The sequence below is a fragment of the Lissotriton vulgaris genome, chromosome 9 (genome assembly GCF_964263255.1).
Source record: "Lissotriton vulgaris chromosome 9, aLisVul1.2, whole genome shotgun sequence".
Taxonomy (NCBI): domain Eukaryota; kingdom Metazoa; phylum Chordata; class Amphibia; order Caudata; family Salamandridae; genus Lissotriton; species Lissotriton vulgaris.
Window position 1 is genome coordinate 952,706,352 of NC_141697.1, and position 12,489 is coordinate 952,718,840.

General features: G+C 49.4%; 1 protein-coding gene across 1 annotated transcript in view; it reads left to right on the top strand.

The window, feature by feature from the left end:
* The first annotated feature begins 2,472 nt into the window (after positions 1–2,472).
* The window catches only part of GNAT1 (G protein subunit alpha transducin 1), a 470,352-nt gene continuing 460,335 nt past the window's right edge, over positions 2,473–12,489 (top strand). Inside the window, exons 1-2 of the mRNA XM_086938802.1 lie at positions 2,473–2,588; positions 4,271–4,325. Coding sequence (XP_086794928.1) covers positions 4,289–4,325 — 37 coding nt within the window. The 5' untranslated portion in view covers positions 2,473–2,588; positions 4,271–4,288. The remainder of the gene's footprint in view (positions 2,589–4,270; positions 4,326–12,489) is intronic.

The window sequence follows — 12,489 nt, forward strand, 5'->3', positions numbered from 1 at the left end:
AGATATACAAATTATAAAATATTTAATTTAATTCACAAACGAAATAAATACAGAAAAAAAACTTATGGGAAGGTTGTAGCTTTTCAAAATGTAGATTTGTTTCTAAAACATAAAGTGCTTAAGTCTAAACTATCACTTTGTTTTTTGCTCCAGTCCATGCACTTTTGTTGTTGGCACTCAACAGTGCTGCTTCAGTTGAAGTTAACAATCGTCCATACTCAATTCCATTTACTGTATTGCCTTGCTCCCACAAATCAAATTAAGGAATCGGAACTTTATTTTTAGCATCAAATTTCAATTTTTTTCATATGTACAGGGCATTTTAAAACTTTACGTTTTCAGTATTGCTTTTTTATATATATGTACGTTTTTGGTCTACTAATATTTAATTTTCTAAACAATCGCAGACCCCGTGATTTGGCATTGTGAACCCCCAGGCGTCCACGGACGCAGGTTAATAAAGACATCTGTAGACCCTCAGCTTGCATGGCAATGGTAAACTGGAACAAATTGACAGACAGAAATGAGACAGGAAACAGGAACATTCAAACTGAAGTCCATTCAGCGATCATCTGCTTTAGCATTGTGCACAAGTCACTTATTGACAGAAGTTAGACACCTTGGTAAGGCGGGAGCCATGCATTTGTTATATGACACTAAGATGCCTCCCTCTTTATCGGACGCCACCAAATCGATGGTGCAGGTCTATTAGAGCATGTTGAAACATATTGGCTTGGGAAACTCCCACTATCAACACCACTTTGGAGGGAACCTTACTGTTGAGCTCAGCAATTTGTAGGATGGGACCACATAGGCCGCTCCCTGTTGGGGGATGTGTGGGTGTGCAAAAACATAAAATCATATGAGTCGCACCACATAATTCACAATTTTTGCAGTTCCTGCAACAGAAGGTTCTGTTAGACCCTTTGTGAACAACTGCAAGCCCACTTCCTAAATACAACGCAATAGAAGTTAAGCTGACGCTGGAACCTCTCATGAGGAGAAACATTTCACAATTCTCTCTTCCTCTTGTTGCAGACACATAAGACCCACTAGAAGCCTTGCAACACTGATGAAAGGAGGACCATTGTGACGGACAGATTTAAGTTAATTATCTACACAAGACATATACCCCAGACAGACTCAGAAAATGGGCCTCACATCAAATCCCACATGTCCCCTCTGTTTAGAAGAGAAGGGTTCTATCTTTCACAGGGTTTGGAATTCAACCCTTACTGCGTGAATGGGTGATTGGGATGGACTAATGTGTCACTATGGACGAGAAGTCTGCAACGGGTTACTTCTGAAAGTACAATAAGAGTTGGATACTCTGGTTGCAAAACTCTTAATCATTAATTGAACCTCAGCCTGGGTCCCAACATGCCTCCAACAACTCTTCTCCTAGCCCAAACCCTAACCATAACCATCACCCTTTCCCTCTAACCTTTTTGCCTAAAATTACTCTACACCACAAACCTATGCCTAACCCAAACAATAATGACTTTAAATCTAACACCAACAGTACCCCTTGTCCTGGGCCTATCCCTAAACCTAACACTAATATTAACACTTACCTTAGCTCCTGTCCTAACCCCATACCAAAATCCTAACACTGACTCTAACATTAACTCTGACCAAATCCCTGCATTTATTGTCATTGTAACGGGATCACTACAATGGTGACTGTATAAAGGTTTACAATGTAAGTGTTGTAGATGTTATGGGGTTGCACTCAGTACACCTTTCATGGTCCTCTTGGCAAACAGATGCCCCGACCACACTCGCCCATTTGATTAAGAGTCCGAGCTAGAATTAGATTGAGTTTGAGGACATCTGCATATCATGTCTGCCACAGGCACTTTCAACGACCCCTACTGAATGATCTGAGCACACAACCTATTGCCACATGCCAAACTGTACCTGTGAATGGAGAAGACCTTTTATCCCCACAATATCCCCTGTATAAACACTCTAACAACATCCTGTGACCAGACGACATGCTTTTTGCTCATTACACAGGCTTGCTGCCAACCACGAAATGCTGTATCCATGTACGAGTAAGGCCGATCTAATCAAATAACCAATACCACAACTGGTAGTAGTGGTATCATTGGCGCACCTTTATAACACGCACCATTTTCTTACAGAAAACCATTGTCTAAATAATACCATTTTGATAAGAACATTCTTCTTCTAAGTGCTCATAACCGCCACCTCATAATTATTCGGGTGGAATCGTGATGTGTTAGGTTATTCAAAAATTCTCTATTTGTCGCAACTATTTTGAAAATGTTTACAGGACGTCTCTTTTGTGTTCCAGTTCCAGATCGGGAACACGTGTCGCAGTATATAAAAAAATCAAATCGAGTAAACTATCGCTTGTTTGTTCTGTGCGCCAACTGCCTGGTACGTACGGCGTGTGAGACGTTTATTTAACAGCGACAGCGTGTTTACGTCATAGCCAAAACCAACCTGGCACACTTCGGGGGTGTCCGCCGGTCTCGTGAACTCTTGCGAGTGTACAATTCCATAAACATATAAGTATTCTGTTCGAAACCGGCGTGCCAAAAGGGTTGATCATTGACTAAGTGAGTTAATAAAAGCTACTTTTCCATGTGTAATGTCAGGCAATTGCACTTACCCTCTTCGTGACATTTCACGTAGTCCAGTTATGACCCTGGTCAGACATGCTTACCAATGGACAACCAGTCTAAATCCTCCACTAAACAGACTGCATTTTTGTCATGGCAGCCTCCGCAATTGACCCCATCAACTCGAAATTGAAAATGAATCTGTAAAAAGTTCAACTCATTTAGCACTTCTGCTTAGTTCCAATCTGTCTCAGCATTCACACCTGATCCTAAATTGCAATGTTTTCAACTCCACCAATCCCCCTTTGCTTCCCTCCTAATTCAGATCCAGGTTCCAGATTTTCACCTTCATCCAAGTATTGTTCCTTAATAGTAACCCTGAAAAAAGGGTTGATTATGGTTTTGTCATTTTGAGCCATTCGTGATTTTAGCACATTATTATACCCCATCTACTCTACATGCATTCTGTTGCACTTCAATTATTTCCCAGCCACTACATAGACCTAACCACTACAGGGTAAGGTAAGTGTATTAGAAAAGTGGTTTTTAACCTGTGGTCCAGGGAACTCTGGCTGGTCTGCGAAGCCTACTCAGGTGGTCTGCGACTACTTAGATAATTAAATAATATTAACACTAATAAAGTGTATAAAAAAAGCAAAATGTGCTATTGAAAATGTTAAAACGTTCCCTAAATGTGAAGGAATATTGAATTTAGACAGTCTCTAGTTTTGTGTGTGTTCTTTTGCAGTCTAAGTCATCGTAAATACGTCAAAGGTTCAAAAGATTAAACACAAAAGTTCATGTAGGTGAAGATGTCTTTTATAGGTCAATTGTTGGTCAGTACCCGGACCTCGTCAACTGAACGTACGGACCCGCTGCGTTCTTCATCTTTGACTGCCCCAGGTCATCTCGGAAAGTCCGTGGACCTACCCACCCACCACTTTCGCTCCCCCCTTGGAGGAACGGGGTACCTAGGTCTCACCGCTTGATCTTTACCACGTGGCCGACTACTGATTTGGCAGTCGCCACCACGACCCTACTTACACCTTTAACCTTACAGCTCTGATGAGTGACATTTCCTTCACGGTGTGACGAAAAGCGTGTCGGCTGGCTATTATTTTCTGTACTGACCAACAATTGACCTATAAAAGACAGCTTCACCCACATGAACTTTTGTGTTTAATCTTTTGAACCTTTGACGTATTTTCCATTATCTTGCCCTTTTGCGTCCTGACTGAAGGACCATTGATTACTTCAGCGTGTGCACAGGATCTGTTCTTCTCCTATTTCGGTTTTGGCCTTCCTATACCGTTGCAGGGTTGTTTTCTCCCTCTGGGTTTGTGTTCCCCTGTCCTGCATTGCACCGCGTGCCTACCGCACTGATAGTACCGTCAAGAGATCATACCGCTTAGAGCGCCATCCTTCTTGTCTCTTTCAACTCAAACCCAGTCTTTTTAAAAAAAACTAAGTCATCGAAAATGCTTAGGCCGGGGTCCCCGGCTTCAAAGTAATGACTCAGTGGGTGTCTCCGGATTGCAATAATGATTCAGTGGTTTCCAGTAATGATTAGGTGGTGGTCAACAGAAGTCAAAATGCTAAGACCTACCATTTAGAGAAATATAATAGTTAAAAGGGTTATGTGGATGACATGAAGGTAACACACTTTCCATCTATTTCAGGTGACCTCGTTTGTAGACATGAACTTGGGTGTGATTGGATCCATCACTCCAGCAGGTAAGAAGTTTGTCTCGACTAGAGTTCATGCTTGAACAACTACATAATACAGATATGCAGTAGCCTTATTCTCAGAGAATGTGCTCACCCTACACAAACCCCTTTAAAGTTTAGAAAGTTACCTCCAGTAAAAAGACAACACAATAGAGAATAATTTTAAGAAACAATTAAAGAATTAAGATTTCAGACTGCAGTTGGACTCGAAAATCTTTTGATTTCCTTCAAAGAATCGATATTGGTGTATGTGTAGAAAATTTATCAAGTAAGAGACGAGAGCTGGTAAGGTAGTAACGTCTTTAATCTGGTCAGCCACTCTCCATAACTGACATGTATTATCAACATTCTAAGATGAACTCCGGAGCATTCCATTTGGCTGGGAATGAAAGGGTAGGGCTGAACGTACCAAAGGGAAAAGGAAAAGGGGTACCGGAAAAGACAAGATTATAACACATCTCCCTTCAATAGAGGGGTGAACCTAATCAGCAAAAGAGGAGGAAAGAAAAACAAGAAATGTAATCAGATTTTTACAAGTCTGTCCCCACTCCATGTCTCTCCATTCTCTAGGCGTACCACGTTTCTGCCTACCTTCTCCAATCTTTGAGAGGGAAAGAATTTGCTCTGACCCGCTTGGACATGAGTGGGTTTCTTTACCATAACTGAGTTGTCAATTCGTAGGGTCTGTTCTTTTACTCCATGTCTTAGGTCGTACCAATTTTTATACTTGGTTTGGTGATGTTTGATCTTCTTTTGAGTTTCCCTATGGTTGTTTTCTACTTTCTTCCCACCTCCTAACCATAGAGCAGGGTTCTTCAAACTGTGGGGCGCGTCCCCCTGGGGGGGCACGTCACCATCCCAGGGAGGGCGCGCGCTCCTCTCCGATCTTCCCTTTGTGCCCGTTCCTTTGTCTGGGTGATTCTCCCAGGAGGGGGGCAATTCATGGAGTCGACAGCTTCGGCTGCAGTGCAGGCAAGGAGTCTCCTCTGCTAAAAACGAAAGCAAACAAACAGACACGCTTTCAGCTTTAGCAGAGGAGACCCCTTGCCTCCCACTGCAGCTGAAGCTGTCGACTCCGTGAATTGGCCCCCTCCTGGGAGAGTTAGCTCTTCCCAGGAGAGAAGGTTTCCGGAGAGGGTTTGAGGCACGGGCGGGGTGGGCTCTGGCCAGGGCCCCAGCCTTTCAAGGGGGGTGGGAGTGAAGGGGAGGGGGGGCGGGGGAGTCCTTCAGTTATTTTGGGAAGGGAGGGAGAGGTTGCAATCCGGGTTTGGGCCATGAATCAGGACGGTGGGCTCTGGTCTGCGGTCATCAACTCATGAGGATCTTTGTGTGGGGCACCGAAGTGTCTGTGTTCAGGGATGTTGGTCTGCAGTATTGAATTTGAATCATCAAATGTGTGAGGGATGTCGGGTGGAGCCGGCCACCAGACGTCCGTTATGTTGCCATGTGGGTGAATAGATGTATGGGTGGAGTGATGGGTGGAATGGTGGATGTGTGGGTGACATGGTGGATGTATGGGTGGGGTGGTGGATGGATGAGTGAGGGGATGGATGGATGGGTGAAGGGGTGGATGGATGGTGGGAGAGAGGATGGATGCATGAGTGGAGGGATGGATGGGAGTGGATGGATGTGTGTATGGTTGGAAGGGTAGATGGATGGGTGGAGGGATGGATGGATCAGTGAAATGGTGGATGGATCGATGGGGGGTGGATGGTGGACGAGTCGGGGGGTGGATGGATGAGAGAGGTGATGGATGTATTGATGTATTGATGGGTGAAGGGGTGAATGAATGGATGGATGGATGAGTGAAGGGGTGGATGTGGGGATGGATGGGTGATTGAGGAGGGTGGATGTACGGGGGGATGGATGGAGGAGTGAAGGGGTGGGTGAGAGGTCAATGGATGGATTCATGAGTGGATGAGTGGATGGATGAGTGGGTGGATGGGTGAAGGGTGGATGGAGGGATGGGTGGCTGGGTGAGGGGGGAATGGAGAGAGAGGGGGAGGATGGATGGATGGATGAGTGAGGACATGGATGAATGATTGGCAGAGTGGACGGGCAGGTGTGTGCATGGATGGGTGAGGAGAGGAGCATGGAGATGGATGGGTCAGAGAGTGCATGCATGAGGGGGGGAGGGTGGAGAGCGGGAGGGATGGATGGGTGGGTGGATGGATGAGTGGGGTGTTGAGTGGGTGGACGGATGAGTGACTGGGTGGATGGATAAGTGGGTGGGGGGATGGCTGGATGGGTGAGAGGGTGGGTGGTTGGATGGATGAGTGAGTGGATGGATGGGTGGAGGAGTGGATGGATGGGTGGAAGAGTGGATGGATGAATGGAGGAGTGGATGGATGAGTGGGAGGATAGCTTGGGTGAAGGGGTGAGTGGTTGGATGGATGAGTGGGTGGATGGATGGGTGGAAGAGTGGATGGATTGGTGAGGGGATGGATTGGGTGAAGGGATGGATGGATGATGGGTGAGGGGGTGAATGGAGGGATGGATGGGTGAGATGATGGATGGAGGGATGGATGGTGGATGGGTTTGCAAGTGGTTGAAGGGGTTTGGATGTGGATGGGGCGCAGATGGAGGGACGGAATGAATGGTGGGGGAGTGGGTGGATGACAAGGTGTACATGATGGATGGGGAGGGTTGTGATGACTTCCTTTGCCTTGGAGGATTGTGTTTTGAGCTGTGTGGTACGCCTCTGTCGTTTCGCCACACCCACTCACAGGCCTGCAGTTTGCTAGGCACTCTTGTTGTGTTGAGCATTGTTTGCCGGATATGGCCCTTGGTGTGCGCGTTGCAGTCGATCATGTGGTGTGCCGGATTCCTGAGGTTTCGATCGGGTGGTGGGGGGGCCCAACATCTGGGGGAATTCAGCTGGGGGGGCTCAACCTGGAAAAGTTTGAATACCTCTGCCACAGAGGATTCATTTTAGTGCCTGGTTCTGTTCTTAGGGTCACAAAAGGGGAAATTCCTGTGATAAGATTAGGCGCAGCGTCGACCTCATCACACTTCTCTGGCCATCCGTTTACTATTAGTCTTTTTATGTTTAAAGTATTTTATTCAGCATGACACACCAAGACAAATACACAATATCATGGAGCAACCTGTTTCGGCCAGAGAACCCCAACCTTTGCAAATAGCTATTAGGCGCAGTCCATATGTGTTAGTCTAACACGGCAGTAGAAAGAGTGCATTGTCCCAGTATGACACGACATTTCCATTACAAACACCCTCCAAACCCCAACTTCCCCAACCCAACCCCTCCCCACCCGTCGTCCAGTGCACAAGCCCCATCCATTGCGTACATCAAAGCTGCAGCCCACGGGGAAAGTGAGTCTCGTACCAATTCACCGGTCAGGTGCTACCGGGCTAGTAAGCCGCATGAGGCGGAGATATCTGGGACAGGTAAGTTCTCTAAACTCTGTGAGCAGTAAGGAATGAAATGTTGCCAGAGTTCATTAAATTGTGCTATGTCCCCTGCCACCACGAGGGACAACTTTTCCATACCCAGCACATGCCACAATCTATGGAGCCAGCCTGTAAAGGTGGGTGGTGTGACGGTGCGCAAGTGTATCAAGAAGTTCTGGACCGCGGAGCCCAGGGCGATGGCTATTTGCCTACCTCAACTAGACCTGAGGGGATACATTCCCAGCAGGGTATATGCAGGGAAGCGCGGGAGCTCAATGACAAAATGAGAGTCTATTTCGTCCAGCACCTCCTTCCAATAGGCGTCCAAGAGAGGGCAATCCCACAAAATGTGCGTAAGTGTACCCCGGTGTCCGCACCCTTGCCAACATGTGTCCTCCTTACTACGATCAAATTTGTGGATCCGCTCAGGTGTGTAGTACCAATAGGTGGAGACCTTGGTCAGTGTGTCAGTGAGGCCCATGTGATATGCCGAGTGACGCGCCCTATAGTAAATGTGTTCCCACTCCCTGGGGCTTAATGTTCTCCCTAGCTCCCGCTCCCATCTTTCCCTCCCTGGGTTGTAGAAGTGCGTTGAAGGGTGTTGTAAAAACCTGTAGAGGTCCGTGATCAGTTTCGAATCTGATGTACATGACACTAGCCATCTCTCATAAGGTGAGAGGTGTCTATCCGCCGTCTCTTTCACCTGTGGCTGAAGAGCCCAGTGTCGGGCCTGCATATAGCGATGTCTCTCGGTCTCGGGGAGGGAAAATTCTTGACAGAACTGCTCAAATGGGACGACCCCCTCAGGGCCATACATATGACACAGAGCTCTACACCCCGCCTGCCTCCAGTGCGTAAATGCCCCTTTCTCCATTCCCGGGGTAAAGTCTGGGTTGTCCACTAGCGGCGAGAGCGGCGAAGGAAACGAGGTGAAGTCATACTTGATGCAAGTAGCGTCCCAGACCCTCAAAGGCACCCTAGTGATAAAAGAGGCGTACAGATTATTAGGTTGGAGACCGGCGCAAGAACGGTATCTCCTGCAGAGGTCTGCCTGCCACCGCCTGGTCCTGGAAAAGCCAATGCTTATCCGACTCCCATCTGCACCATTCCACGAAATACCGCAGTTGTGCTGCCTGAAAATATTTACGAAAGTCGAGGATTCCCAGACCTCCTGCCTCAGGAGACAAAAGTGAGAGGGCCCTGCGCATCCTGGGTTTTTCCCTTGCCAAATGAAGCGCGCCACTTCGGACTGCAGCTGCGGAATCCACCCGGCCGGTGGCTGAAGCGGCAAAGCCCTGAACAAGTAAAGAACCTGCGGTAAGATCGTCATCTTAACGGCAGCAATCCTACCCAACCAAGAGAGGATGCCGCGGTTCCATCGACCCAGTTCCTCCCTAATCTTTGCCCCCAGAGCCGAGTAGTTAGCCGAAACCATAGCCGGTAACGTGGGGGCTATCTTAATCCCCAGGTAGGGTACCGCCTCTGACGACCAGAGCATGGGAAATCTATTCTGTAGGTACATCCTCGTGGCCGGTTCCAGGGAGATATCCAAGGCCACCGACTTCCCCATGTTCATCTTAAAGCCCGAGACTGCTCCGAAGGAGGCCAACTCCTCTACGCAGGCCGGCAAGGCTGTCCGGGGTGTAGCTAACGAAAAGATTACATCGTCAGCATAGAGGCTGATAGCGTGCGTAAAGCCACCCATCCGTATCCCTGCCACAGTCGAGTTGACTCGGACCCGTTGGGCAAACGGCTCCATGTATGAGGCAAAGAGCAAGGGTGAGAGTGGGCATCCCTGCCTAGTGCCCCTCTCAATGTTGAAGGCCATAGAAGTGTATCCATTCACGCGGACCACAGCTGTCGGCTCCTTGAAGCAGTTGAGGATCATGGAACAAAACTTTTCCCCTATGCCTGCCTTCCCCAGGACCCGTTCCAGGAAGGGCCAATGCACTCGGTCGAACGCCTTCTCCGCGTCCACTGCCAGCATCATTCTCTCCCCCGGGATCCGAGAGGCTTTCTCCAGCAGGTAGACCACCCGTTTTGTATTGTCGACCGTCTGCCTCCCTGGGACAAAGCCTGCCTGATCAGGGTCGATGAAACCGGGTAGGTGAGGCGCTAGTCGACTGGCCAAGATCCCTGTGTAGAGTTTTAAGTCTACGTTCAAAAAGGATATCGGTCTGTAGGACCCACAGTGTTTCGGGTCCTTCCCCGGCTTAGGGATGACCGTAATGGAGGCTCGCAGGAGATCAGGCGGAATGGCCCCGGGTTCCGCAAATGAGTTAAAAAGGCGAGTAAGGACAGGGGCCAGCGATGTGCAGAACGTTTTATAAAAAAGCACGGAGTAACCATCCGGGCCCGGCGCTTTGCCATGCTTAAGTCTGGCGATGGCCGACACCACCTCCTCTATTCCAATATCCCTATTCAGGTGTTCTGCCTGCAAAGGATCCAGGGATGGCAAGGCAACCGAGTCCAAATAGGAGGTCGTGGCTGCCTCGTCCGGCGGGTCACTGGTGTAAAGGTTCGCGTAAAACCCACGGAACACGGCCGAGATACGAGCATCCTCCATCTCCACCGTCCCTGCGCAGTCGGAAATCTCCCTCACGAGCTGGCTCTGACGTGCAACACGAAGCCTATTGGCCAACAACTTGCCACAACGGTCTCCCCCTGTATAAAAGGCATGACGCAGCCGAAGTGCCGCGTACTCTACCCGGTCCATATCCAGGGCAGCCAGAAGCTTTCTCGCTTCTTTGAGCTGTCGCCAAATCCTTGGTGCCCCCGTCCTACGGTGTATCAATTCAAGCTCACGAACCCTATCGGTAAGTTCTTCCCTCTTGGCCCTCCGTTCCTTCTTTTCAGCTGCAGAGATCGCTAAGAATTCTCCCCTGAGGACTGCCTTCAGGGCCGCCCATTGTGTGGCTCGGGTGGTGTCAGTGTTATCATTGTGGGCCAGATAGTCACGGAGCACTTCCTCAATACGGTCCACCACCACTTTCCTATGTAGCAGGGTATCCCGGAGGCGCCACGTCTTCGAAGGATGATTTGCGGGGGGCAGACACAATGTGGCCTTAACTGGGGCATGGTCCGATAAAGATAAAACCCCCAAGTCCGCCGTCAAGACCATCTCCTGCACCTGAGATGTAACCAAAAGGTGGTCAAGCTTCGCATAGGTCTTATGCGCGTGGGAATAATACGAATAATCCCAGTCTGTGGGGTGCATATGACGCCAAAGGTCCAGGAGGTCCACCTCCGCAAGCCGTGCTTTACAGCAGGCCGAGAATTCCACGACCTGTGGGGAGCGCTGCGCCGATCTGTCCACCGCAGAGTCGAAAACCATATTAAATTCTCCTCCGAGAATAATATGTCTGTCTGGCGAGGCAGTGATATCCTCCACCGCTAACTGCAGGAAACGTTCCTGTCTGTCATTAGGGCTATAGAGGGATCCGATCGTGAACGTGAGTCCCCCCATCCTGAACCTGTGTGCCAACAACCTGCCCTTCTGCTCAGTGAACTTATGGAGATGTTCCCCCTTAAAGTGTCTGGCCACCAGAATCGCCACCCCTGCTGTCTTGGTGGTGCAAGAGGAGAAGAATTGGATTTGAAACTTATGTGAGCGTAGCCTATGTGTGTCCTGCGGCAGCAAGTGCGTTTCCTGGAGGAGGCATATGTCCGCGTGAGAATTCTCCAGCAGGGAGAGCATCGCCCACCGCTTGACGGGATTATTCAAACCCTGAACATTCAGGGTCATAACCTTAAAAGGGTAAGGAGGCATAATGGATGAAGTGTGTGAAAGCTTGACCACTCTGTGTGGAGGCCACGGAAGGCGTGAGCACCCACCCCGGTGTTAGAGGCAAAAAGGCGAAGAGGATACAGTATGCGGACACGAAACTCCCCCCGCTAGGCAACCTGCTATGTGTGGCCGACATCAGGGTGTCCGTGGGCTGCGCAGCGCAATGTGTAACCCATCCCCCTTTCTCCGCAAGCGCACCGTGTCCCCTTCTGGCCAAAACAAGGTGAAGAAAGGCTACTAAAGCAACAAGTACCTGCATGGTGCACTGGACGACCCCTTCTCCCTCACCCAACCCCCGGATTCCACCCTGAAACTCCCACACCCCAACAAGAAGCCCCCCACAACCCCCACCCCACCCCCTTCGTCCCTCAAACTGTTGCAAAGGAACCATTGTCCAATTCCGGTCCATAATGGACAAGTCTATGGAAAGTCACAAAAGTGGACGTCCAGCCACTACGCAACCCCCCGCTCCCCCCCCCTTCCCCCGGGCCCCCAAACCTGCAAGTCCAAGAAAGCGATGTCGATCCCCCCCCGGAGCTCTCTTTAGGCAGTCAGCGCAACTTCACCAGTCGCCGTATCTCTGGCCACTCCTCTCACAGCGCTATCCATTTCCGCCCGGATAGTAGGCGAGTCTGGTCTTGCCGAAGAGGCTGAATGCCGGCGGCCAGGGACTGATTGCCAGCCATCTCTGGTGACACGTCTACGGCGTGGAGTGGGCGCGTCCTCGTCAGTTGCAGTGATGCTCAGTACTGCGCAGGTGTCTTGAAGGGAGCGCAGCTGATGCAATGTACCATTCCATCGGAAGATGAGGCGGAACGGGTTGCCCCACGAATACTGAGTGTCGTGCTCTCGTAGGAAGTCAGTTGCAATTTTAAAGGACTTGCGTTTCTGCAGCGTGACCACCGAAAGATCCTGGAAGAGGGCCACGCGATGACCCCTAAACTCCAGAGAAGGCCTGGTTCGGACCACGTG